The sequence below is a fragment of the Camelina sativa genome, chromosome 20, assembly GCF_000633955.1.
Source record: "Camelina sativa cultivar DH55 chromosome 20, Cs, whole genome shotgun sequence".
Classification (NCBI taxonomy): domain Eukaryota; kingdom Viridiplantae; phylum Streptophyta; class Magnoliopsida; order Brassicales; family Brassicaceae; genus Camelina; species Camelina sativa.
The window spans coordinates 6,584,707-6,610,664 of record NC_025704.1 but is presented as its reverse complement, the minus strand read 5'-3'; the positions used below and the strand labels follow the sequence as shown (position 1 = coordinate 6,610,664).

General features: G+C 35.8%; 7 protein-coding genes and 1 long non-coding RNA gene across 10 annotated transcripts in view; 4 read left to right on the top strand and 4 right to left on the bottom strand.

The window, feature by feature from the left end:
* LOC104769702 (peptide deformylase 1B, chloroplastic/mitochondrial) lies at window positions 5-2,068 on the top strand. The gene is made up of 7 exons (XM_010493976.2): window positions 5-281; window positions 359-497; window positions 589-781; window positions 872-982; window positions 1,295-1,357; window positions 1,533-1,670; window positions 1,769-2,068. The coding sequence occupies exons 1-6, from the start codon at window positions 62-64 to the stop codon at window positions 1,632-1,634; spliced, it is 828 nt and encodes a 275-aa protein (XP_010492278.1). The 5' UTR covers window positions 5-61; the 3' UTR covers window positions 1,635-1,670; window positions 1,769-2,068.
* LOC104769703 (polygalacturonase At1g48100-like) lies at window positions 1,938-4,931 on the bottom strand. Its single transcript, XM_010493977.2, has 7 exons — window positions 4,180-4,931; window positions 3,973-4,104; window positions 3,688-3,885; window positions 3,551-3,595; window positions 3,249-3,456; window positions 2,933-3,123; window positions 1,938-2,822 (listed from the first exon to the last, which is right to left on the bottom strand). Exons 1-7 carry the CDS (start codon window positions 4,381-4,383, stop codon window positions 2,430-2,432), a joined length of 1,371 nt encoding a protein of 456 aa, XP_010492279.1. The 5' UTR covers window positions 4,384-4,931; the 3' UTR covers window positions 1,938-2,429.
* On the top strand, window positions 2,573-6,056 carry LOC104769704. Of its 2 annotated transcripts, none has more exons than XR_764423.2 (7): window positions 2,573-2,658; window positions 2,940-3,075; window positions 3,298-3,472; window positions 4,009-4,109; window positions 4,225-4,369; window positions 5,008-5,058; window positions 5,823-6,056. It is a non-coding gene; the product is annotated as an uncharacterized LOC104769704 (long non-coding RNA). The 2 variants fall into 2 exon arrangements; XR_764422.2 differs by having other exon boundaries at window positions 4,931-5,058.
* On the top strand, window positions 6,798-10,016 carry LOC104769701 (shaggy-related protein kinase epsilon). Its single transcript, XM_010493974.2, has 13 exons — window positions 6,798-7,003; window positions 7,285-7,436; window positions 7,543-7,635; window positions 7,776-7,835; window positions 7,952-8,224; window positions 8,343-8,417; window positions 8,500-8,556; window positions 8,669-8,809; window positions 8,919-8,969; window positions 9,088-9,183; window positions 9,276-9,359; window positions 9,449-9,551; window positions 9,648-10,016. The coding sequence occupies exons 2-13, from the start codon at window positions 7,317-7,319 to the stop codon at window positions 9,728-9,730; spliced, it is 1,236 nt and encodes a 411-aa protein (XP_010492276.1). The 5' UTR covers window positions 6,798-7,003; window positions 7,285-7,316; the 3' UTR covers window positions 9,731-10,016.
* Window positions 10,449-14,357, top strand: LOC104769700 (DNA (cytosine-5)-methyltransferase DRM2-like). Its single transcript, XM_010493973.2, has 12 exons — window positions 10,449-10,567; window positions 10,994-11,045; window positions 11,150-11,278; window positions 11,389-11,524; window positions 11,613-11,662; window positions 11,757-11,856; window positions 11,939-11,985; window positions 12,061-12,156; window positions 12,268-12,367; window positions 12,737-12,834; window positions 12,920-13,615; window positions 13,717-14,357. The coding sequence occupies exons 2-12, from the start codon at window positions 11,043-11,045 to the stop codon at window positions 14,146-14,148; spliced, it is 1,887 nt and encodes a 628-aa protein (XP_010492275.1). The 5' UTR covers window positions 10,449-10,567; window positions 10,994-11,042; the 3' UTR covers window positions 14,149-14,357.
* Window positions 18,839-23,213, bottom strand: LOC104769699 (DEAD-box ATP-dependent RNA helicase 46). 2 transcript variants are annotated; one of them, XM_010493969.1, is made up of 9 exons: window positions 23,046-23,213; window positions 22,263-22,565; window positions 21,961-22,116; window positions 21,630-21,698; window positions 20,564-20,833; window positions 20,120-20,470; window positions 19,745-20,022; window positions 19,270-19,656; window positions 18,839-19,181 (listed from the first exon to the last, which is right to left on the bottom strand). In XM_010493969.1, exons 2-9 carry the CDS (start codon window positions 22,554-22,556, stop codon window positions 19,058-19,060), a joined length of 1,929 nt encoding a protein of 642 aa, XP_010492271.1. In that variant the 5' UTR covers window positions 22,557-22,565; window positions 23,046-23,213; the 3' UTR covers window positions 18,839-19,057. The 2 variants fall into 2 exon arrangements, with proteins under 2 accessions (XP_010492271.1, XP_010492272.1); XM_010493970.2 differs by having other exon boundaries at window positions 18,839-19,178; window positions 23,046-23,067.
* LOC104769698 lies at window positions 24,095-24,444 on the bottom strand. Its single transcript, XM_010493968.2, has one exon. The coding sequence runs from the start codon at window positions 24,363-24,365 to the stop codon at window positions 24,120-24,122; it is 246 nt and encodes an 81-aa protein (XP_010492270.1). The 5' UTR covers window positions 24,366-24,444; the 3' UTR covers window positions 24,095-24,119.
* Window positions 24,718-25,958, bottom strand: part of LOC104769696 (tRNA (adenine(58)-N(1))-methyltransferase catalytic subunit TRMT61A-like) — a gene marked incomplete in the record, with an annotated part of 2,950 nt that continues 1,709 nt past the window's right edge. Inside the window, 1 exon segment of the mRNA XM_019241728.1 lies at window positions 24,718-25,060. Within this exon segment, the coding sequence (XP_019097273.1) occupies window positions 24,807-25,060 (254 nt within the window).

The window sequence follows — 25,958 nt, the reverse complement described above, 5'->3', positions numbered from 1 at the left end:
TTACTCTCCACTCAAATTCGCTTTCTTCCAGTAGCTGAAACTTGCTCTTCCTCTCCTAACCATGGCGGTATGTAACTGCTTCCTTCGAGCTCCACCGCTCTCTCGCTTACTCCTACCGGTCTTATCTCGCCGAGCTTCTTCTACTCTATCCCCCGGTTATGGTCGGTTCAAATCAACCGTAATGTTTTCCTCCGCCGTGAACCGGAGCACACCTTTGACATCACCGGTCCGAGCTGCAGTAAAACGCGTCTCGCGTAGAGAAGATGATGAAGTAGCTTCGGGTAATTTCCCTATCTGTTGCTATTTATACTCTAGTTCTTCTGTTTGATTGATTTACGTTTGTTTGGGATTTATGAAGCTTCTGATCTTGAATTTGAGACGCCTTTGAAGATAGTTGAGTATCCGGATCCTATACTACGGGCTAAAAACAAGAGGATTGGTGTTTTTGACGAGAATTTGAAGAACTTGGTTGATGCTATGTTTGATGTTATGTACAAGTAAGTCCTAAAGGCAAGTTACTACTACTTAGTACGTAGTAACACAGACAAACACAGAATGATGATACTGTGATTACATGCTATTGAACAGAACGGATGGTATTGGGCTCTCAGCACCTCAAGTAGGTCTCAATGTTCAGCTCATGGTTTTTAATCCAGCTGGGGAGCCTGGTGAAGGAGAAGAAATTGTTCTTGTTAATCCAAAAATCAATAAGTTTTCGGATAAGTTAGTACCGTTTGATGAAGGGTGCCTATCTTTCCCGGGGATTTATGCTGAAGTAGTTGTATGTCCACCCTTTCTCAATTGAATCACCAAATTTTGTGTTTCAATTCATTTGCTCATTCAGTTTTTATTGGTTGGTTTTTGCTTTCAGCGACCACAATCTGTCAAGATTGATGCAAGGGACATTACTGGTGCAAGATTTTCAATCAGTCTATCACGTTTACCTGCACGGATCTTTCAGCACGAATACGACCATCTGGAGGTTCTTTCTCCACTTTCATTTTGATTATCTGTGCTTGATTATATAGCAATGAAAACACACAGAACATACATTTATTTGAATGGCTGTAGTTGTGTATATATACAACTGGAAGAAACCATATTAAAAGGTTGATATATTTCGATGTCTTGACATTGAAAAGTGACCTCATCTACTCTTGGCCTTATCTTTGTTTTTTACATTTGTATCTGGGCAATTGAGCATGTTGGTTTTCATGGAGGTTTTTGGTATTGCTGTGTGAGTATCACTTGCAAGCTGTCGTTTCGGTCTGATGGAACAATCTGTCAATTACAGGGAGTTCTCTTCTTCGACAGAATGACGGATCAAGTTCTTGATAGCATTCGTGAAGAGCTAGAGGTGAGTAAAACTGTAATAGGACAGAGTCTTAAGCTACAATACTTCTCGTGGATAAATCACCCTTTGCATCTAAGTAGTGACTTTGGTGAACATCTTTACGTTAAGTAGTTTATTGTCTTAAAAGGTTTGTTATCATCGTAATTCTACAATATTCCTGACAAGTAGTGTACCACAGGCCCTAGAAAAGAAGTACGAAGAAAAAACTGGATTGCCAAGCCCTGAAAGAGTACAAGCACGACAAAAACGGAAAGCAGGAGTTGGTTTTGGCAAACGTTGATGAGACATTCTCGTTCAAATTCCCTTTCATCTTCGTGTAGGATATGAGTTAAACATTATTTCTAAGTTTGAGATTTTAAACTTTGTCCTCTTGGGTTTTTCTCCTCAAAAATTTCTTCTTATATTCGACTGCAGGATTTACCTATGTTATAGGAAGCAGACAATGACAAGAAACACGTTTGCTTTTCTAAATTTAGAGGAGCTATGTGACGCCAATCTCCCAAACAGGATGTACGGTTGAGACACAAATCATATATTACATAATCTTTTTTTGGCTGAGTATTATATGTATTCAGATTGTCTGATGTTGGCCTATTAGCTTGAGCTTTGAAACTGCGTTTAGAACCATGTCGTGGTTTACCTTTATAAGTAAAATGCATTAGTTGTTTACTTGTGTTGGAATTATTGGTAATTAGACTTTTGATACATTGTTTACCTCTCATTTGGTACATTTACTTTGCATCCCTCAGATCTATGGACTATAAAGAATTATATTGCTTGTAATATGTTCTATCATAACTGGTCCATGAAGTCATAACTGTTAGATTGTTGATTCACAGATAAAATCTTTCCTAAGCTATGGGTTGGGACCTCTTGTTTTGACTTATGACCAATTCAATACCAGTAGTCTATAACAGAATGCAATACATTGACATGCAATATGTTACATTTCATTTGCAAATGATTTATACAAACTAGTATAAGACAAAGCAAGGGGAATCAACCTTCTTTATTCGTATAATTCTATGATGTTTTAGCCTATCTTAACATTTTTACATAATTTCTTGCTCTAGTATTAGCAAGCATCATTATTAGACTGACTTGCAGCTTCTGGTGACTTTTCTGTTTTCAAACATTGTATTGGTGGTATAGTTTGTGTTTTCAGTTCACCGTGTGCTTCCCAGCAGAAAGGATCAAATGAGCTTGCTTTTTCTGTGGCTGGCTTAAGCTCTATGGTCGAAAGTGAGATTCCTGTGCATGGCAAGCTATCACTGCAGGCGAAGCGTATAGGTTGCTTTGTGTAGGTACCCTTTATGTTTATGTAGTTTATGTTTGATACAGCCACTGCGGAAGTTTCGTTGTGGCATCCTCCACCATCGCAATAGTATTGATCTATTATTATCGGATTGGCTACGTTGCTGACTTGAATATTTGAAAACATAACTTGTTTTACAGACCCTGACCCTCCCTATCATTAAACAGAATCAAAAATTTTCAGCATCTTTGAACTATCACATGCTTTTATCAATCCTCTTTGCCTCTATTCTGTATGCAAATGACTCTACAGGAAAATTTTACCTGCCAGGATTTTATTCGAACTCCATTCGTAGTTTCATGCATCGTGACATCACGGACAGTAATGTTTGAAACACACGCTTTTGTATTGTCCTTTCCCAGTCCTCCGATGCTAATTCCATGGCCAGGCCCACAGTCAACATCATGTATGTAGATATTAGAGCATCCAGTTTGAATTGATATACAATCATCTCCTGTAGAATGAAAGAAATTATTATTTCTTCATGCTGATTTGACTTTCAGTGTCTTATTAAGAATAAGTTGACTTGTAATATCTTTAATTTAAATAAAATGGGACTTGTTTGATGTCTGTGGTTACCACAAGCCAGCGTGCTGCGGTAAATAACGGCATCTTGAGAGTTTTGCAGGTGGATTCCATCTGTGTTGGGGGAATCTCCGGGGGATGAAGTTGTAAAATCAGACACTTGAATGCTCATGCAATTATCAAACTTGAGGTGGGTTTGAGGGCTGTTTTGTATGGTTATTCCATTGACTGTTACACCATTACTCCCGTAGAACCTCAAAGCCTACATGCACTCCAAGGTAAATGAAAATAAATTTAAGTTTCAATTGTTGATTTGAGTTTGACTCCATCCATGAGATTTAGACAAGGTAACTTACTGTTGGTTTAGTCTTTGGCATTTTTGTACCCAGTTGTTCTTTCACCTTTCACAGTTGAAAAAGAGTAGAAGCAAAAGTTATTGCAAGCTAGAGTTTCCAATTTTGTTTAGCTAAGAAAATTGAATATATATTTTTACCATGTCGTTCGTAGTTGTTGACTCTGACTCATCAGCTGGATCATAGTCAGGTGACTTGTTCCACCATACTGAGCCTCGTCCATCAATAATTCCTTTTCCTTTTATAGTGATTCCTGTAAGTGATTTGAATTCTATCCATTGCAAGAGACCTGAACCCCATGCACTTGAACTCGTTGGAGCTATGATCTTTCCATCTAGCTGCACAGTATCAAAATACTTCAGTCGTGACTATATAACTTAAAATGTTAATAACATTTCGTTGTTTGTGTTATCTTGAAAACTCACCTGAAACACGATGTTCTCTTTACATCCTTTTCCCAGGAAGGAAACAGGTCCAACAAGGAACGTAGAATCAGATGGAATTAATAATGTTGACGCTGCCACCTTACAAGCTTCCTCCCAAGCATCTTCGAAAGCCTGCGGTATAAACGGTTCCATTATATATCAAGAAAACAGTTATGTACGCAGCTAACCATAGAAATGCTCACTAACCTTTGTGTCATCACTTGTCCCATCACCTTTTGCGCCATGGTCAAGCACATTGATTGTTGCGGAACTTTCCCCTTCGGCGATAGACCTGCGGTTTCCTTTCCAGTATACACTCTGCCTAGCGTCACAAGTTCCAAATCTCGAAGAGAGTAAGGAGACTAAGAGGAGAAAGTTGAGGGAAAGATATTTCAAGGTTAGTCTATTCATCTTTAATATTGAATAAGTATTTGTTTCTAGGAAGAATGTGTTAAGATATGGAATGAAGAGGAAATGGTGAAGCGAGGCTCATATTTATAAGTAGAGAAAAGCACTGTTACGCATATGAATTTTGAATCTAGGATGCAGTTAAACAGTTAGATGAAGACAAAAGGCCTTGGAACTCTCTTCCTCTTCAAGCATATTCTCCTCATTTGCTATATTTTATGATATTAGCAAATAAATAAATAAAGATGATGGGGTTTTACTTGATTGATCAGCTTGTTCTATTGACCGTATCATCACACTTTACTTGTGATTTGGCTTTGATTTGTTCTTGAAAATCATCATACAACTTCAACATCTTTACTTACAATTAGGCGTTGAATTTGTTCTTGAATAGGCGTGTTTTCTTTTGGTCTCTACTAACAACATCTTAGTGTTCTCTAGCATTAATTTCATTAAATGGTTTTCATTAGTGTTCGTTCTTGTATTACTGATCTTGAGGGTTTATGTGCAGTACGTAGTTGCTGAAACTGATTGCTTTCGTTTATAACAGAGTATGGGTCCGGTCAGATACTTAACCAGTCCTGGTAAGGTCTTCGGTTTAATAAAAACCAAAATCCATTTTATCAGGTATCACTAGGAATGGCGAAAGAGTCAAGAAAAGTTGCCATATAATTACAGGTATATATCCCACGTAAACCTTATCATCAGATAATCTTCTTAAATGTTTAGTTCCTTAAATCAAGCACCGTAATTTATGTTAAATCTATGGTGTCACTGAATCTTTTAAAAATCTAGTTAGTCATCTTCAACTCAATTTTACAAAAATCCATTAGTTGCAAAGACAGTAGGATGCTCGATACGGTTTTGTGTTCGTTGTGCTAGACTAGAGAGACTAGAGAGAGTAAACAAACATATGGGAATTTCTGGTTTAATTATAAGCATATTAGCAAGGTTCAATGTACGTATGAAATTAGTAAAACTCGTGACCTTGAAGATACACGTGCATGAGTCCGGAGTCCCTGGTAAAAGGATATATAGGCTGCTGTAGATTAGCACGTTGCTACGTGTATGCATCCCATGCGTTGACTGTTGAATTATTCTAGTATTTGATGATTACATGATCTTCTTGGTAAGCCTATTGGTTACCAAAATTGGAATAATCTAATCACTCGTTTTATTTGAAATTCTTGTTACTATTTTATTAATTTTCTCTTGCTTTGGCAGTTGAAAGTGTGATATATAAATTTTGTCTTCAAGTAACTGATTTTTTTGTCCTCTTTCTCAATACCTTTTGTTTCTTCTTGTTTTGTTTGTTAAAGGCTCTTTCTCAATATCTTAAATGTATTAAGTACAGGATAGGTAATGTTTTTTGGTTTTGGTTTCAACGAGATTGGTAAACGTGGCAACATTAGACTAATTTTGCAATACTTTTGATGGTTCAGTTTTTGTTATTATCATACGGGGGAAAAATGTTGGATAGCAAAGCAAGCCACATGAAGTTGGTCATAACGCGCAAGTCACATGAACAATATTTTTCGAGTACTCTGTAGAATTTGTGTGTGGCCAACAACTCGCGTAAGACATAATATTTGAAAATTGCATCATTGTGTAATCTTAACCCGTGATTTGATGTAACGTTTTCTACATTCGTATTCGTATATATAATCATTTTATAATACCGTTCTTTTTTTGTCAACTTCTATATTAACGTTTTTGCTGTACGGATTTGCACGCAATTCTGTGAATAACGCCAATTTTTCTGATGGTTTAGTCTAATATCGTGTACGAAATTCACTCTTTTTGTCGTAACCATTATTTATCTACAATTGGTGATTCCTAAATTGTTGGCACATCAGATTCCAATGATTGTTTAACCAAAGATCGTATTCTCTCAACGGAGGCAAATCTCTTATTACTAATCGTCAATCAGAGAAGAGTATAACAAGCCCATAACCTTTAAGGCCCATATCCTTTTATGAACCCAACGGTCGAATCAGACACACAACATCATCGTTTAGTGGAACCAAATCTTGTCGCTTTTCTATTTTATGCTGACTTGGCGATATCGTAATTCCAGATTTCCTTTTCTGACAAAACAACATAAACAAATACCGAAAAAGCGAGGAAGGTGAATCAGTGTACGCCACGCTTCTCTTAACGCTCCATACTCCTCTCGATCTCAACCGTCCGATTATATCATCGCTTTTTCCTAACTAAAATCTAACCGTCTATTAAAGAAGCTTACCATACACCTAACCGCATGAAAAAAGATTCAACAACCATTAAAAGCAGTCAAACACAAATGACGTGAGTCTAAGATATTCCAACCAAAACACGCCACGTGTTGGGATACTCTTCCTTGAGCGCGGACGTCAAAACTAACTATCAACTAAAACTTTGAAACCACCTCTTGGGTTCCGCTTCCTCTCTGCCATCCCAACATAAAAAAATAAAATAAAAAATAAAACGAAACACAGAGAGAAGAGAAAACCACAAATCACGAATAGAGAGAGAGAGAGAGAGATTTGCCATTTCCGGCAAGGAAGAGTTTTATTCTAGGGTTTGTAGTTGCTGCTGAAGCAAAAACGATGAAGTGAAATTTCGGCGGAGACTGACTTTTCAGGTATGACGGCGCCGGAACTGTTTCTTCTTTGTCTAGCTTGAGGTTAGTTTTATAGATTAGGAAGGGTATAAGGTTGTATGTAGTTTGGTGTGAATCTATGTTAACTAGATCGGAGTTTAAATGTAGAGTTATTATGCTTTTTTTTGGTGTTTCTTACTTTTAGATCTTCTTTACTGTCTCTGTGCTTGTTTGGTCATTTTTGTTTCAGTTTTTGGTTCGTGTGATAGGGGTTTTAACTATGTACTGATGTTTTTGAGTTTGTGTGTTTTGGTCTTTAACAGATTGACGAATTCAATTAAAAAAGTTGTTGGATATGGCTTCTGTGGGGACGTTACCTGCTTCATCTATGGCTACAAAACAAAGCAATGCTTCCATATGTGCTGCTGACAAACTACCTGAAGGGATTAATGAGATGAAGATTAAAGATGATAAGGTTGAAAGAACTCTCACATTCAATTAGTAAGATTGGACACACTTGGGTTTGGGTTGGTCTCTTCTTTGATTTAACTTGTTTTCTTCTTGCTGGTTTTGCTTAATAGGAAATGGAAGCAGCTGTGGTTGATGGGAATGGAACTGAAACGGGTCACATTATTGTTACAACTATTGGTGGTAAAAATGGCCAACCTAAACAGGTTAGCTTGTTTAACATTTGTGTTTTCGATGATTATCCATATTTTTGTATGTTAATAAGAGAAGTTGACAGACTTGTGGTTTCTGTGTTGTGTGACGTGAAAATATAGACTCTTATAGCTCTTTCTTTTTGTCCTTTCAGACCATAAGTTATATGGCAGAGCGCATTGTTGGACAAGGTTCTTTTGGAATCGTCTTTCAGGTAGTGTTTCGATTAGATACATTGACTAATTTATTTTACTTAAGTGGCTGGTGTGCATATATATACTCAATGTAGATAACTTTTTTTTAATGATTTCGTTACTTGTATATTTGCAGGCCAAGTGTTTAGAAACGGGGGAAACTGTTGCAATCAAGAAAGTTTTGCAAGACAAAAGATACAAGAACCGTGAGCTGCAGACGATGCGGCTTCTTGATCACCCTAACGTTGTATCCCTCAAGCATTGTTTCTTCTCAACGACAGAAAAAGATGAGCTGTATCTCAATTTGGTCCTTGAATACGTTCCTGAGACTGTTTATCGCGTCTCAAAGCACTACAGTCGAGCAAATCAGAGGATGCCCATGATATATGTTAAACTCTATACTTATCAGGTAATTTTCTGTCAGCCCACCTGAATGTGTACTTTGATCTTCTGATATACAATGGGTTATTCAACATTGTTGCCTTGATATTCTAAAAATTTTCTCTGCCTTTCTGTTGTGGATACAGATTTGCAGAGCTTTGGCATATATTCATGGAGGAGTAGGAGTATGCCACAGAGACATAAAACCACAGAATCTTCTGGTTCGTGTCTTAAGTTGAAATGTTGGTCAGACTTTTCCGTGATCTACATATATATGCTTGATTAATCTTGTGCTTTTTGTAGGTTAATCCTCATACCCATCAGGTCAAGCTCTGCGATTTTGGTAGCGCAAAAGTTTTGGTATAACATCTATTAGCATTGACTTCGTTTTCATATGGAAAAATTGGCACATTTTCTGGTGCTAAGCAATGTTACTAGTCCTAACCTCTTTAGCTTTCCCATTCTTTAACAGGTCAAAGGCGAACCAAATATCTCATATATCTGTTCCCGTTACTACCGAGCACCTGAGCTTATTTTTGGAGCCACAGAATATACAACAGCAATTGACATATGGTCTGCAGGCTGTGTTCTTGCTGAATTACTCTTGGGACAGGTGGTTTGACTTTTCCATCATAATCTTTTTATACTTTATGATTTGAATCGCCGAATGATGTCTAAAGTTCTGTATTACCAAATCTTTGGCTGGTCCAACTTTTGGGTAGCCTCTTTTTCCAGGTGAAAGTGGAGTCGACCAGCTAGTCGAGATAATTAAGGTACTTCAATTTCTTTAAACCGACCATAATCTTAGCCATTGTGTATTGGACATGGACTGAAGAGGCTCCAATTTCTGCTATTGATCACCATTACTTCTTCTGTATTGTGTGGTTACAGGTTCTTGGAACACCAACTCGGGAGGAAATCAAATGTATGAATCCAAACTACACTGAATTCAAATTCCCTCAAATAAAGGCTCATCCTTGGCATAAAGTAAGCAAATACATTAATCAGTCTCTCTCTCCCAACATCACTCCATATTTTTTCGCCTTTGCTGATGGAAAAACCTGTTGTTTATTTAAAAGATTTTCCATAAGCGTACACCTCCAGAAGCTGTAGACCTCGTCTCAAGACTTCTCCAGTATTCTCCAAATCTCAGATCAACAGCTGTAAGTTCATGAAATGGATCCTGTTTCACATCATACTTGATCTTCATTTGGTTGATAACCGTTAATATACAAACTAATTGTAATTGTAGATGGAGGCCATAGTCCACCCTTTCTTCGATGAGCTACGTGATCCCAACACACGTCTTCCCAACGGTCGTCCCTTGCCTCCTCTCTTCAACTTTAAACCTCAAGGTCCGTCTCTTCCACATATATGTAACATATGCTTTTGTTTCATTTCCATTTCTACCATAAAAAAGGCTAAAGTGTGTGTTTTTGTTAAATTTGTAGAGCTAAAAGGAGCAAGCGTAGAGTTGTTGTCCAAGCTTTTACCTGACCATGCCAGAAAACAATGTTCCTTCCTGGCTCTCTAAATCTCCCTCTCTCCGTCTTCCTATGTATGTGTGTGTATGTAGGCACACAATGCTTATCGCTAAGTAATGGAGTTAGCTTCTCAGGATTATTATAATTAGCTTTCATCTCTCATGTGTCTGTGCTGGTTATTGTCTCGGTCTCTTGGATGATAGACATTCTTTCCCAATCAGAAGGCTTTGTACCTTACTATATACGATGATTAATGTAATGTATGTAACGGTCTTTGACTCGATGCAGTCATGTTGGATACTAAATTATGAATTGACCTTCTCGCTCGTCACGTGTCATATCTTTTGTACGCCATGCATCAAAGCTCATTTTTCAATGCTTCGCCAAAATTATTTCAAAATAGAGCCTTAAATGTACTTATGTACAGTAGACTTAGATATAAAAATTTATTTATGAGAAATTCGAGTTTGAGTTTAACCAATTTCACTTCGACAAAAAAAAAAAAAAAGTTTAACCAATTTCACTTCCTCAAAGCAATAATGTGTGATTATTTATAGAAACAAAAAATTAGTGTTTCGGAAAATGCCTCTAAGCACAACATGTGTCGTGTTAAGCGTTAACGTGTCATTATCAAATTTTGGTTTATTTAGTTAATTAAAAACATCTCGGGTTTAATTGTTGAAGTAGGAGAAAGTATAGGGCATAAAACGTAAAAGTCTGAAAAATCGAATATCTTTTTTTTAGAAATCAGACTTTTTTTTTTTTTTTTTTTGTTTCACTGTTTGTTGAGTAAACGGAACAAAGCTCTCTCTCACCGACGGCGACAGTAACATTGCCGGAGGCGGGAGTGCTTCTGCGAATCTGTAGCTCAAAATCAAAAATTCTGGGTATGAATCTTATTCTCGTACTAGATTATTATTTATTTCATTCAATTCAGCTCGTTCACGGTTACTGTTCGACTCAGTAAGAGTTCTCTCTCGGTCAGGCCGATTTCGCTGGCTCCGTTTTGTATCATTCTTCAAAACTTGTTCCGATCGAAAACCACTGTAGATAGAACACAAATTCGTAGAATCTCTATAATTCTCAAAATTTGATTATTACAAACACTTCTTTTTTTGCTCCTTCCTTGTCTGCGTTTGATTATGTGAGATTCTGGAAGAAGTTCAAGAAAATTTGAGGACATGCTTGGCATTTTGAATTTCTTAAAGGCACAAATTGTTTTCATTTGGGTTTTTGTTACTGACAGATCTACAAAACCAATTCTTAAATGATGATCAAGCTTTGATACTTTTTGAGTTGATGAATTTTGGCAGGTGTACTACATTGGTGTTCCTTCCTTGATCCCATCAGATTACTACAACAATGGTACATTACGATCACTTGCTAAAGTTACACTGTTTTAAAGAGGGAATTATGAATCGAATTACTTTGTATACCTTACTATATATATTACATGGTTGGTTATGAAGGCGCAGGATTCTGCTGGTGATGACGATTATGTGGATTGGAATACCGATGATGATTTGGAGATTGATAACTTTCAGTCATCTCCATCTCCAGTACATTCCAGGGCCGATACTTTAGTTGGTGTAGCCGTGGTAAGCCTTCCTTGTTCTAAATCACGAATCTAACAATTTTATCAGTTTATATGCTTGAACAGAATCGTCCCTTTATGTGAACAACACGATTTTTTTTTTTATTATGTCAGACAACTAGTTCCTTGAGCTCTCCTACTACTGAGACAACTGACTTAGTTCAGATGGGCTTCTCAGACGAGATTTTTGCTACATTGTTTGACATGGGATTTCCTGTTGAGATGATTGCTAGAGCAATCAAGGAAGCTGGTGAGACTTTTTCCCTCTTCTTTTTCTTTTCTGTCTAGATATATGTTTCTTTGGTTTATCAATCTTTTGTGATACAATAATTTTACAGGACCAAATGCAGAAACTTCGGTTATTATTGATACTATCTCCAAGTACTCAGTGAGTTTGAAATATTTGGAATTTTGTTGTTTTTTCCTCTCGCCGTTTTTTATATCCAATGAATCTCTCATTCCTCTTTTATTTCTTTGTGAAGAGTGATTGTGAAGCTGGTTCTTCCAAGTCCAAGACTATTGATCATTTCCTTGCCATGGGATTTGATGAAGAAAAAGTTTTCAAAGCTATTCATGAACATGGTATTTACAGATTTTGTTTTTCTCCTTTTAAATAAGAACTAAAACTATATGAGTTTTTGACATTTGCTTTATAACCTCTCAGGAGAAGAAAATATGGAGAAAATAGCTAATGCACTCCTCTCTTGTCCAGTAAGTGATGTTGCAAAGATATAGTGTCTCTTTAACATTTAAAGATATATCTTAAATTTTGTTGATGTTTTGTAGGAGGCAGAGAAAGTAGCAGAAGTAAAAGAAGAAGACGACATTGATTGGTCTGATGATGAGATCAATTATGCTGATTTATTAATCTCTGATGATGAGGTATATTTCATTCATGGTGGTGATAAACATATGTTTAGTATCACACGTTTTAATTGTAAATGTATCTCACTGCTATTTATATGCATTTTTTAATCTGTTAAACCATGACAGGAGGATCCAAACTCCTCCAATGAAAATGGCAACCAAATACGTTCTTTGGTGAGAATGGGTTTTTCAGAGGTAGAAGCTTCTCTAGCTGTGGAGAGATGTGGTAACCTTACCTTAAACTATTGCCATTAGCATTAAATTTTAGCTCTTTTTTAATTCAGATTTCTTCTAGAGAAAGTGATCCGTCATAAACCAAATTGCATGTTTTAATGTTAATAACTTCTGGTCTTGTGACGTAGGCCTTGGATATGTATGCTGAGCATTGTGACTGTATTTTCGCTAACTGATACAGTTGTCATTAGTTCTGTGTTAGCCTCTGGCTCTGGATGTAGGCCTTAGATGTCTTTCTTGAGCATTGGCATCGTATTTCACTGATTGACATGGTTGCCAAACGTTGATATATATCTCACGTACCCTGAGTATTTTGTTACCTTCTTCCATCTTATCCACAATTATATGATTTAAATTTCAGGGAAAAATGTGGACATTGCAGAGCTCACGGACTTCCTTAGTGCTGCTCAGATGGCTCGAGAATTTAGTGAGTTCCACACTGATCCTGAAGAACAAAAGGTATGGCTAAAACTTGTTGAAAATATGTCTTTCTATAAGTTAATTCGTTTGGGCACTGATTTTGTGGAAAATTTGGTATGTGCAGCCTAGACATGATGTTAAGAAAAGGCGGTTAGAGTCGAATAGAGAGTCAAGGTCATCTGTTGATGATGAGCCGGTTCGCCTACCAAATCCAATGATAGGATTTGGGCTTCCAAATGAGCCAGGACTCATCACATCTCGAAAACTTCCAGAGTTAGCACGAGGTCCACCTTTTTTCTACTACGAAAATGTCGCCCTCGCACCTAAAGGTGTCTGGGAGACTATATCTCGACATCTATATGAGATTCTACCGGAGTTTGTGGACTCGAAGTACTTTTGTGCTGCTGCGAGGAAGAGGGGTTACATCCACAACCTGCCTATCAACAACAGATTCCAGATTCAGCCTCCACCAAAATACACTGTTAATGAAGCATTTCCTTTGACTAAAAAATGGTGGCCAGAGTGGGATACAAGGACCAAGCTGAACTGCATTTTGACTGTTACAGGCAGTGCCCAGTTAACTGAGAGGATCCGTACAGCCCTTGAGCCTTACACTGGAGAACCAGAACCGCCTAAGCATGTACAAAAATATGTGATTGACCAGTGTAGAAGATGGAACCTCGTCTGGGTGGGGAAGAATAAAGCTGCCCCACTCGAGCCAGATGAGATGGAGAATCTTCTGGGATTTCCAAAAAATCATACACGAGGTGGTAGAATGAGCAGAACTGAGCGGTACAAGTCTTTGGGAAATTCTTTTCAGGTAACTTCACACCCCATCTGCATAAGAATATTCTGCTTTGGAATAGTGGAATACTCTTTTATTTTGTGTATTCATTCATGGGTTGGTTAAACTTGTTTTAGGTAGATACTGTGGCCTATCATCTGTCTGTCCTGAAACCCATTTTCCCGAATGGTATCAAAGTTTTATCGCTTTTCACGGGTATTGGAGGTGGAGAAGTGGCGCTTCATCGTCTCCAAATCCGAATGAAGCTTGTTGTGTCTGTTGAGATCTCAAAAGTCAACAGAAATATTTTGAAGGACTTTTGGGAACAAACTAACCAAACTGGAGTTTTGATTGAGTTTGATGATGTGCAGAACTTAACTAATGATACCATCGAAAAATTGATGGAAAGATACGGTGGTTTTGATTTAGTTATTGGAGGAAGTCCTTGCAACAATCTGGCAGGTGGTAACAGAGTAAGCCGAGTTGGTCTTGAAGGTGCCCAGTCTTCTTTGTTCTTTGAGTACTGCAGGATTCTGGATGTTGTACGTGCAAGGATGAGAAGATCTTGATCCCTGAATTGAAGTTGATATGACTTGTCTTCTTAGTATCTTTATCTATAGCATCGTATCTGTTATTTTGGGATTAAAATCTAGTTGAACTTTATCTATAGCATCGTATCTGTTATGTAATTTGGCCGTACATCATTGATTGACATAAAGCCAACATAACTCTCTTGCTTTTTACACCAATGTATCTGCAGCTGCATCTTCACTTTTCTCTTCACGATCTTAACATTCATGTTCTGGAATTTATTCAACCAAAGAAATATGTCATCATATAACAACTCTGTAACTATGAATCGACTTTTTGCTTGTAGTGGAGTTTTTAGTTTTGCACGAAAGGCAATAAAATCCAGCCTGCAGTTGCATTACCTTCCTTTGAAATTCCTGCATCATAGTTACATTTACCATCTTCCCTTTAACTGTTGTCAAATCGTTTCGAGTTGGTTATTGCTTCTATTCTTGAAATAATAAATTAACCCATTCTAGATAAGAAAGCATGATCCCTATATAAGTAAAAGAGAAGTACAAAATTGAATTCGGGTCGGGTCAAAAATTAAAAAAATCCGAAATTAACAGTTGGATACTTGCAAATCGGATCATTTATTGGGTATGGATATAAACCCGAAATCAAACACAATAATTAATGTTAAGGAATTAAGTTTTAGACAATAATAATGAGCTAATATTTAGGGAAACTGTTTAAAGTTATTACCATAAAAATCAAGCTATTAAATTCGAAATTGTATATATAATGTAAACATATTTAATTTGGTTATATTATTTGAGATATCTATGGAAACAAGATAATCGAAATTTATATTACCAAATCATCATTTATTTCAGATTTTTAGAATTTTCTAAACGAAACTGTGTTTATAAATTCAAATTACTACATATGGAAAACAAGACTAACCTAATTATCTATGACCTCTATATATATAATCTTATTAGCAAACTATATATCACACATCTCCATTATTTCTTATGAAAACCTTTGTACAGAACATCTCATTATCAAGCCAAACAAATGCGTCATTGTTTATTTTTTGTTATAGGAACATTCATATTTCATGTCGTTTGTTTGTGAGTATACGAATTATGTAATCTATTTTGCAGCTTATTCTCAAAAACGCAAACATATAATGATTGTCTGTTCAAGAAATTATGCTTTATTTTTTTGCCTAATTTTTTTTTGTATGGTTAGTATACGCATTTTAACTTTGTGCCATTATTTTATTATTTATCTTTTTTTTCCACATCCATTTTATTACAGATCTAAATCATATATATTTGAATAAAAAATTGGCAAGCATGAATGACAGCTGATATTATATTTTTCCATTCAACATCATATACAAGAGGAGATAATCAATACGTTCCATATGTATCAAAACGCTTGGCAAGTATGAATTCCAACCGATATTATATTTTCTATAGTTTTTTTTCTTTGGATTTTTTTTTGTCTTTGACCATCTAAAGTCATGTATTAAACACATTCTTTGGTGCACAANAAAAAAAAAAAAAAAAAAAAAAAACACATTCTTTATTTTTCTACATGTTTTGCCAGAAAAAAAACAGTACTCCAATCGCAATCACTTATTAATCATAATATTTTGTATTTTTTGTACTAAAATTTTAAAACTATAAGGTTTATGAAATCATTTAAAGTAAAAAAATTACCTCATTTGAACCTTGGAGTGATCTTTTAATTTATTTAATGTTTGGTTGGAAAAAAAATTTTCCTCATTTGGATTACATAATATATTATAGGCTTTGTAACCTTACTTTAAGAACAAACAATGACCAAATATATATAATAACACTACATTATTAAAAAATGATCCAAAAATATAAGTTGATATATTTTTTGGATTGAAAATTCTGCTGTATTATAATCCTGTATTATAAGGATTTACAATATCTATAATATCCTAAAATTTTACTTCTCAATATCATATTGTCAAAAAGTTAATCAAATCTAACAATCTTATATATATACATATAGGATTTACAATATAGGATTCTCTTTTACAAAAATGCACGGGTTGGTTTGCAAAACTCACAATAATACGGTAGAGTTTATATTAATTGTTTACATATTTAGGCTAGGATTGATATTTTTTTGAATGCAATTCTTTATGGGTTGGTCCCTCAAAATATATTATGAGTGTGTATCTTTTGCAAATGCATATTTTTCTGCATACAATTTTTTAGTGGGTTGGTTCATTAAAATATACACTGTGAGTGTGTATTTCTTACAAATATATATATATACAAATCCAATATTTTACGGGTTGTTTTGTAAAAAATTATATTGTGATTATCTATTTTTTACGAATTGATTTTGTCAAATATAAAATGTAAATGCATATTATTATAATGTATATTTTTATACTAATATAATATTTTACGGGTTGGTCCATAAAACATATGATATGAGTGTGTATTTTTACAAATGCAATATTCTATAATACTTTACGTATATCTAATTTCTACTACAAATCATATTTAAATATATAAATATTCCCCTGCGCTGTAGCGCGGGTACGATCCTAGTTGATATTTTAAGATTCCAATCAACAACTTTGGCATTAATTTATCAACTAGGATTTAACCCGCGGTACATCGCGGGGCAATATTTTTAATTTTAAAAATTTAAAATTTATATTGTATTTATTTGTTATTTTATTATTGTTTTATTAATTTTAAAAATATAAAATTTTACAGGTATTTGATATAAGTATTCAAAATATAGGATTTTTGTAATGTTTTCAAAGTTTTAACCCGTGTGGTATATGTATAGTCTAGTAATACATTTATCTCCAGGTACACATCTAAAAGTGTTTAAAAAAAAAAAAAATTAGACTTAACTCCCTATATGGGATTAATGCCAACTCGTCTCACCAAAATCAAAATAAGGTTTTGCATGAAAAAAATAATTATAATAAGTTTTTTTATCAAGTTTAATTATGTTAATTGTTTTACCAAATTAGCATATTTTTATAGTTTATAATTTTTCCATGTCAATATATATAGTTTATGATAATTAATAGAATTTTTTTGGTAATTCCTCAAAAAAAAAAACACCAAATTATATGGGGGTTTTCAACGTATTTAATGTGACATTTATAATCGGATTTTTCGGTTTAGGAAATTTATTAATGTTAATATAATTATGGATATTGTAAACTTTTGTTATGGAAAATCTATTGCATATCATTAAAATTTGAGAGATTTTAGCATCCATAAAAGTGTTTAAAAAAAAAAAATATATATACTTAACTCCCTATATGGGATTAATGCCAACTCGTCTCATCAAAATCAAAATAAGTTTTTGCGTAAAAAAAATAATCATAATAAGTTTTTTTATCAAGTTTAATTATCTTAATTGTTTTACCAAATTAGCATATTTTTATAGTTTATAATTTTTTCATGTCAATATATATAGTTTATGATAATTAATAGAATTTTTTTGGTAATTCCTCAAAAAAAAAAACACCAAATTATATGGGGGTTTTCAACATATTTAATGTGACATTTTATAATCGGATTTTTCGGTTTAGGAAATTTATTAATGTTAATATAATTATGGATATTGTAAACTTTTGTTATGGAAAATCTATTGTATATCATTAAAGTTTGAGAGATTTTAGCATCCATAAAAGTGTTTAAAAAAGAAAAACAATTCTACTTAACTCCCTATATGGGATTAATGCCAACCGTATCATCAAAATCAAAATAAGTTTTTGCGTAAAAAAAAATAATCATAATAAGTTTTTTTATCAAGTTTAATTATCTTAATTGTTTTACCAAATTAGCATATTTTTATAGTTTATAATTTTTCCATGTCAATATATATAGTTTATGATAATTAATAGAATTTTATTTTTTTTGGTAATTCCTCAAAATATAAAAAATAAACCAAATTATATGGGGGTTTTCAACATATTTAATGTGATATTTTATAATTGGATTTTTGGTTTAGGAAATTTATTAATGTTAATATAATTATGGATATTGTAAACTTTTGTTATGGAAAATCTATTGTATATTATTAAAATTTGAGAGATTTTAGCATCCATAAAAATAGTTTTGGAGATTTAATGGGTTAAAACTTTAATGGGTAGAATTGTTTTTGGAAAAATCGGAATGTTTAGATGTTGTTAAGATTTTATGGTAATAAATGTAACAAATGTTGGTCAGTTTAAGAAAGTTAGTATTTGAGTTTCTCTGCAATGTTATTTATGGAATTGTTGTAGGGGTTAATGTTGTAAAAAAATTAAATAAATAAAAGTTAAAGGCATAAACTAAAATGTACTTAAAAAATATTAATATAGATGTCATCCCTCTTGAAATTAGCTTTTTTAGACATTCCTAATAGATCATACAGTGCTTTACAGACAAAATTAGTGTGATACATGTTTCTTCTCATCAGCTGAGTTGTGTAATACTTGCAGAGACACTTTGGCCAAGGAAGCAATTAAGAGTAGTCGTGACTGGTTTTTATATCGATTTGTTAACAATCTTAGCACTAATTACATCATTAGTTTATTATTGTTCTGTAGACTTTTAGCAGATAAATCAATGTCAGAAACTGCAGGCCGAATTAAACGAAACAAGCTTGTTACTTCATTTTTACTTAATAAGGGGGTCTGATATACATTAGCTTAAACATCCTCCACTTAAACACCACCAAAGAAAGAACCCATAACGAGTCTTTGTTTTCATTATATAAACAAAAAAGGTTTTCTCGTCGAACAAAACATTAGAAGTACTTCGGGTGTGTTTGATGTTAGAGAAGTACTGGTCACTTCGTTCCACACACAAACACACACCACACAAAATGAATAATTAACCGAACCGAAAGGGTCTCTACTATGTATATTGCCCCCATCTGGTGAAAAAGAACGATGAGTTATCTCTGTTTCATCATCATCATCTCGTGAAAGCTGCGAGGTGGGTCAGAAGTCGACGGTGGACCTGCGTTGAACCTCTCAGGACTACGGCTCCTCTCTCTTCCCCATCCCGAGCTGCTACTGCTTCAACCACCAAAACTGATCTTTTAAGTTTATATTGAAAATAAGAATCATTGAGAGATCGAATGAGTAGTTAAATCTTTTTATTTACCTATCACGTGAACCCCAGCTTCCTCTACCACCAGAATCCCCACGGCCACCACCATAACCAGACTCACCACGACCACCACCATAACCAGAATCCCCACGACCACCATAACCAGAATCACCATAGCCACGGCCACCACCACCACTGGAAGGTGTACCCCAGCGGCGGAATTTGTTCATCCCACCACCACCACGTGTAGCCATTTCACGGACCTGTGGAGGAACTTTCTGATTTGCTCCTTCCAAGATCTTGATAAGATCTGAAGCATGTTTTGCATCTTGGTCCCCAAAGAAGGTGTAAGCTAAACCGGTTGCTCCAGCTCTTCCAGTTCTTCCGATTCTGTGAACGTAATCCTCCACACCATTTGGAAAATCATAGTTGACCACCACCCTGTGAATCACAGTTAAATCCATTAGGATCATTGGTTTCCAACTTTCTGATGGTTGAAATTTGAAACTTTCTATTATATTCATCATACCTTATGTCCTTAACGTCAAGCCCACGAGCAGCTACATCGGTTGCAACAAGAACAGGAGTCCTACCACTTCTAAATTGGTTCAGCACGTCATCTCTCTCAGCCTGAGACTTGTCTCCATGTATAGCAGCGGCTCCAAACGTGCGGGTCAGGTTCCGTGCTAGTTGATCACACATCCTTTTGGTTGAACAGAAAATAATAATCTTGGAGCCCGGTTCCTGAGACCTCAGTATCTGCTCTAACCTTGTATGTTTCTCCATTGGTGCTAAGATTTCAACAGTCTGTATTAGATAGATACATAAACTATCAGATCTCTTATGTTATTATATCTAACGGAATCAAAACCAAAATGAATAAAAACAGAAATTAAACCCACACCTGAGTAATGGACTTGTTCGCAACAAGCTCATCAACATTACCAATGTTGACTTGGGCAGGGTTAACAAGAAGATCAGATGCAATTTTTCTGACCTCCTTTGGCCACGTTGCTGTGTACATGAGGGTTTGACGCTTAGTGGGAACCTCTTTCACAATTTTCCTGATCTGAGGCTCGAACCCCATGTCCAACATTCTATCAGCCTCGTCCAGCACCAGATAAGACACTTGATGCAGACTGATTCTCCTCATTTCAAGGATATCATTCAGCCGGCCGGGAGTTGCAACAACAATATCTACACCTCTTTCTATTTCCTTCAACTGAGGACCCTTGGGTGCTCCTCCATACAAGCACTACAATACAAAGAATCATCAAGAAATCACTCAATAAGACACTTATCAAGTATCATGATCAGCACTTATATGTATTCAAGGATTTTGACTTACCGCACACGAAATTTTGGACGACTTGCCAAATTTCAGAGCCTCAACTTGGATTTGTGTGGCTAACTCCCTAGTAGGTGACAATACCAAGATCGTTGGGCCCATTTGTGAATCATTGTGGATCCGTTGGAGATGCATGAAACCAGGAATCAAGTAACCCAGAGTTTTTCCAGAGCCTGTTTTAGCAATGGCAACTATGTCTCTGTTCTGCATAGCAATTGGCCACGACTGAGCTTGAATTGGAGAAGGAGCAGAGAATCCTGCACTGTATACCTGGCAAAACAAAAAACCAGGATGTTCTTTTCAGCAGAGAACCACCAAAATTATTCTGAGTTTACGGAGACAGATGAAGGCATCATCCTCCCATTTGCAGGCAACAATAGATGTTGAAACCTGCAGCAGGAGGACACCTCTACTTCTGTCTTGACCCGATGGATGATAAATAATATATCAACAGCAACAGGCTATGCCACAAGCTTTGGGTGAAGTTGCAATCCCCTTACCAAAAAATTTGGTCCACCAAAAAGGGCACTCCAAATAATTTGCAAGGACCCCAAAGAAGTGGCACAGCGTACGACATTAGCTCCTCCAAGAGCAAATATCGCACCTGGGACAAAAGAGAGCGCATATGGCATAAAATTGTGACTCTACTCAATACAGACCCTCCAGTAAATACTAAATACTAAATGAATTAAACACTCAAAAGACAGACAAGTATGGCTGGCAGATACGATGAATCTGCAATACTCAGCAACATAGCTCCCTCTATAGATTACTAAATCCAACCAAAAAAAACTCAAAATAGTCTAGCACACTATGCAATTATATGTGTATATATATAGCCCACTCCCCCACAACAAAAACAGCTAAAGCTCGCAGACAAAATAAGTCTGCGACATTAGACTAAATACCTCCGTCATAATCACTGAATGCAACAGGTTGGGAAAAAACAAAAACCGATAATCATCTAACTTAACTAGAGTAAGGATAGTCATGCTTACTCCCGAACCAAAAACAGAGTAAGGATAACTAAAACTGATGTGATATTACAAGAAAGATGATTCCATACCTCCCGCAGAAGCGCTGGGGGAAGACCGGTGGCTTCGAAAGACATCAGAGGTGGTGGCACTTGGCCTCCCTACGAAAATGGAAATGAATCTCAGAGTCAGCAGGATATAGAAACTTATACATTCAATGGATAGTAACTAAAAGAAACAAAGCTTCAATAAAAGTTAACCATATTAGCCTGTCACTACACAGGTAGTGCCAAAAATGACAACTAGTTGAGTACATTAAAAGAAGCTCGATACAAAATAGGCAGGCAACTGTTTCTGTGTACTACCTCGGAGTTGAATGAACAGATGAGACTCATAAGAAACTCATATCTCATAAATACTTACGCTGACAGTAATTTCATGGCGGCGGCAATAGGCCTCTGGGGACAATTCATTTCCTGTGGCCGAAGAAGGAGGCCCTTTGGCAGATGATCCACCAGATGCAGCATTCCCAGGTCCACTAGCAGCATCATTAGAAGATATTGGTCCAGTTCTTGCAGCCTGTTTCAAATGAAAGCAAATTTGAAGATACAGTATCACCAAGAAAGATAACTCCAGTGTGACAAGCAAGTTGAAATGGTGATTATGAAACTTTGGAGAGTTTAAACAGTAGAAATTAGCCACAAGCAACAGACATAGGTTAGTACCTCAGTGAACCTTGATCCAGAATCAGACTTAGGCCCATCATTTCCTCTATTATACTTATCCTCTTCCTTGCCAGAGTTGAACCCAGAAGAAGATTGTTGAGTCTGAACAGAAGAGCTTATAGGAATAGCAGCAAGCTTGGGAGGAGCTGGTCTCTCGTACTGAGTAACATTAGTCTCCGGATTCCAAAAGTACAAATACCCAGTTTTACTATCCACAAGACCTTTCCATGGCTTAGGAAGATTAGGATCCTCAGGGGAGTAACGGATTGTAGAAGCAGTAGCTGTAGCAGCCATACGAAATACCTGAAAACAAGAAGAACATGTCAAAGCGATAACAGTATCAGTTAAATGATCAATTAGGAAACAATTCCAACAAACAAAAAACACAACTTTCCCAGAAAAGGAAAACAAAACAGTTCACTACAAGAAGAAACTATAAACAGAAGGCAAAAAGTCCATCACTTTCCCAGAAAGCATGGGTTTTTTTAGGTCTAAAGCGAAACTATGTCAAAAAGGGTCTCTGTTTATTTCATAACACCACAGGTTCAGGTACAAGGCCAACAAAAACCCTAACATGCAGAAGAACAGATTCGACCTAGTTACTCTCTACATAACAAGACAAAACACGATCTAACAGAGAAATCGGCGCCAGAAACTACGGAAAATAAACAATGCAGCTAAAATCCCCAAATACAGAAAACGGTACGGCAAAGAGAGATTATCGACATTTTTCGTAAACGAAGAACAAAAAAATCTAAAAGATGTGGTTTTGGAAACACGAACCGGGCTTTCACTGTCGAGAGAGAGAGAGAGTATGAGAATAAATCACAGAGCACGACCTAGATTCCTCCTCTCTAGAAAGCTAAGCCACAGAGAAGAAGAAACGCAGAATAGAGAGAGAGAGAGAGAGAAAGAGAGACTGGAGTGGAGAAAAGTAAGGAGTGAAATGCGTGCCGGTTCGGTTCCAACAACGACAACTGTCTTTAAAAAAAGGAAAAAAAAAAAAATCTGTTCTTAGAGGGCCCTCTCTAGTCTCTATACCTTATTGGGCTTAATCCTCTGTTATAATTAACTATAATAAGTTGGCCCATATTATTATACTGCAGTTAATTTTTAATCTGTTCAATAGATTTACACACGTCTTTTTCATGAACTTTATCGGACGGAAGTGATATGATTACAAATTTACAATCGGACCTCCTCAATCACAACTTTGTTCCGTAACAAAAAAAGGTCTGTTTGACGACGATATCGTGTTCCCTTCTTCAGACGGATTATAACAAGTTAACGTAATAATAATGGTGCTTGTAAATTTCTAATTAAGATATAATCACCAGACTATACAATTACACCGACATTATGTAATTATATTCCTTCTAAATGCATCGCCAACAACACACGTATGTGAAGTATCTGAAAACAATTATACGCCATGCTACACTTACTTTCTGTGGGCTTGTAATGTAAAGCTTGTATCGTTTCACAAGATTTGTTTCTCTCTTTCCCTAGCAACACTTTTTTCGTTCTATTACTAATTTAAGTATATCTATAACCTTTAACCTTTTCAAGTAATTTTAATGTTATTTTTGTGGGGTTGGTAATGGTGTATCTCTAGTTCGTTTGTTAACTTTCAGATTTATATAATATTAATAATAATGTTAGCGAGGAGAATCAGTATTTATAACTTTTAAGATATACGAGCATTGAAAGTGTATATGTTAACCTTAAAAAAAAACAAAAACCAATGAGACTACAAAATTCAAGAAGAAGAACGAAGGAACAATGAATCTCTCTTCTTTTTCTAAACTTTCTACACATTATAGGCCACACACAGGCGAAATTTTTTTATATCTTTCGTCATTGAGTCTTCTGATGCATCTCCTTGAGATTTCTCCAAAGGTACCTTCCGCTAGCCATATCAACGAACATCCATAAACCATTCTCCACCTTTCTTTTCGAATTCGATCGTCCTTGTTTATCATTCCCTTCGACTGGTGATGGCTCGTCTGAGAAAAGTTCCGAGGAAGCATTCACCGTCCTCCACGCCATATATCCTGCGAGTACCGCCGAGAAGAACACTAATATGAACCTCAACGGACACATAATTCTTGATGAGAAAAGGAAGGAGAAGAAGAGAAAAGATTTTGATCTTAGGCTTTCGAAGAATGGATCTCTTCTAGGGTTTGTGAATTGATATTGTCCGATAAAAAGAGAATTAAACAGATGTTGTGATATTTATAGAGTGCCATTACATATGTCTCCTTCTCCCATCGAGAAAAGGAAACGTGTTTCAAAATATATATCATTACTTGTATAACAATCTATTTTATTTATATACCTGTCGAAACTATTTTTCCTATTTACACTTGTATTCCAAGTTTTGATTTTTTTGTTTTGTTTTGTCTATCACCAAATTTTAATCTTTGTATTAAAACAAACAAACTCGCAGCACAAAAAAAAAAGCGTAATGACATAAAAATCATGTAATATCTCTAATACATGGTAACTTTGAGATTAATTAATCCACTGATTGGAGAATTTGGACTAAGCTAGACACTGGAGCCTTGCAAACGTTAAGTAACCGGTGTGACCTCTTGCCTCACTACAAGGCCGAGCCATGACGACTGAAGTAGCATTGTCACGTGAAACGGTGTCGTCTTCATTTGAACGGTGTTTTCTCTTGCAAGGTCTCGTTCCCCCATTGTCCTCCTCGTGGCTCTCATCAACCATACTACTAGTATCCATTTTCACTTCCTTCACTTCATATGTTCTGAGAAGCACCTCGAAAGTTCTTATCTCTGCAAAATTCAAAACACATCACTATTAGTCATAACATCAAACAAAACTCACAAGGGAACAAGGAATTAATACGCTCCTACTTAATGACAGTTGGCTTTGCTTCCCCTGACTTCCCAAGGCAAAAGAATGTCAAAACTATTTCTCTAAAGAAGTTCATCTATTTAAATAGATCCTTTCGGCTTATTAATCCAAAGATGTGTGACTAACTATAGTCACTAAAGGGTAGACTAAAAACATAACTTTAGTCTATACAGCTTGTTTTTTGTCCTAGGATTTGAATATTTGAGAAGAGGTTTCACTCTCAAAGTCACTACTTTAAAACTTTGATGTTAGGATCCTTCCAAGTCAGAATTATCAGATAATGGGTCAGAACTTACTTCTACAGCTCTATCAGTTTGTATTGTAAATGAGGATAAGCTTACCTATGAAATCTGATCTGAGGACTTCACAAGTGCGTTGTACTTGCTCGATGCAAGGTGAGAAAGAGCAGAGAACTCCATCCTGCTTTAACATCTTTGCTGCAGAAGGAACCGCAAGCCAGGGTTGTGGAAGGTCTAGGAAAACCGAATCAGCCAAACCTGTCAATTTCTCAGGGAAACCTTCTCCTTGAATGTCTCTAACCTCTACGGTTACTAAACTACTAATTCCCGTCTTCTCAAAATCTTCCCTGTTGCAAAGTAAAAGTAAAAGAAAAGATGCATAAGGACTAGACCTGTAAGACAAAAGCAGAACGAGAGAGCTAAAGTATCGAAGAAGTGAACAAAAATACCTAGCAGAGACAGCTCGTTGCTCGTGAAAATCAAACGAATACACATGTCCAGTTGGAGCCACAGCTCGAGCAAGTGAAGTAGAAAGCGAACCACTTCCTGTGCCTGACTCAAGAACAACACAGCCAGG

Excerpts from the sequence above, each read along its gene's own strand:
- LOC104769702 (XM_010493976.2), top strand. The coding sequence starts at position 62 with ATGGCGGTATGTAACTGCTTCCTTCGAGCTCCACCGCTCTCTCGCTTA. Across the intron at positions 983-1,294 it reads ACGAATACGACCATCTGGAG|GGAGTTCTCTTCTTCGACAG; the intron begins GTTCTTTCTCCA and ends TGTCAATTACAG. Across the intron at positions 1,358-1,532 it reads GCATTCGTGAAGAGCTAGAG|GCCCTAGAAAAGAAGTACGA; the intron begins GTGAGTAAAACT and ends AGTGTACCACAG.
- LOC104769703 (XM_010493977.2), bottom strand. The coding sequence starts at position 4,383 with ATGAATAGACTAACCTTGAAATATCTTTCCCTCAACTTTCTCCTCTTA. Across the intron at positions 3,596-3,687 it reads CAACAACTACGAACGACATG|GTGAAAGAACAACTGGGTAC; the intron begins GTAAAAATATAT and ends CAACTGTGAAAG. Across the intron at positions 3,457-3,550 it reads TGCCAAAGACTAAACCAACA|GCTTTGAGGTTCTACGGGAG; the intron begins GTAAGTTACCTT and ends GAGTGCATGTAG.
- LOC104769701 (XM_010493974.2), top strand. The coding sequence starts at position 7,317 with ATGGCTTCTGTGGGGACGTTACCTGCTTCATCTATGGCTACAAAACAA. Across the intron at positions 7,636-7,775 it reads AAAATGGCCAACCTAAACAG|ACCATAAGTTATATGGCAGA; the intron begins GTTAGCTTGTTT and ends TTGTCCTTTCAG. Across the intron at positions 9,360-9,448 it reads CAAATCTCAGATCAACAGCT|ATGGAGGCCATAGTCCACCC; the intron begins GTAAGTTCATGA and ends TTGTAATTGTAG.
- LOC104769700 (XM_010493973.2), top strand. Across the intron at positions 11,857-11,938 it reads CAAAGCTATTCATGAACATG|GAGAAGAAAATATGGAGAAA; the intron begins GTATTTACAGAT and ends ATAACCTCTCAG. Across the intron at positions 12,835-12,919 it reads CTGATCCTGAAGAACAAAAG|CCTAGACATGATGTTAAGAA; the intron begins GTATGGCTAAAA and ends TGGTATGTGCAG.
- LOC104769699 (XM_010493969.1), bottom strand. The coding sequence starts at position 22,556 with ATGGCTGCTACAGCTACTGCTTCTACAATCCGTTACTCCCCTGAGGAT. Across the intron at positions 21,699-21,960 it reads GCCATGAAATTACTGTCAGC|GGAGGCCAAGTGCCACCACC; the intron begins GTAAGTATTTAT and ends CCATTTTCGTAG. Across the intron at positions 19,182-19,269 it reads AGCTGGGGTTCACGTGATAG|CAGTAGCAGCTCGGGATGGG; the intron begins GTAAATAAAAAG and ends TGGTGGTTGAAG.
- LOC104769698 (XM_010493968.2), bottom strand. The coding sequence starts at position 24,365 with ATGTGTCCGTTGAGGTTCATATTAGTGTTCTTCTCGGCGGTACTCGCA.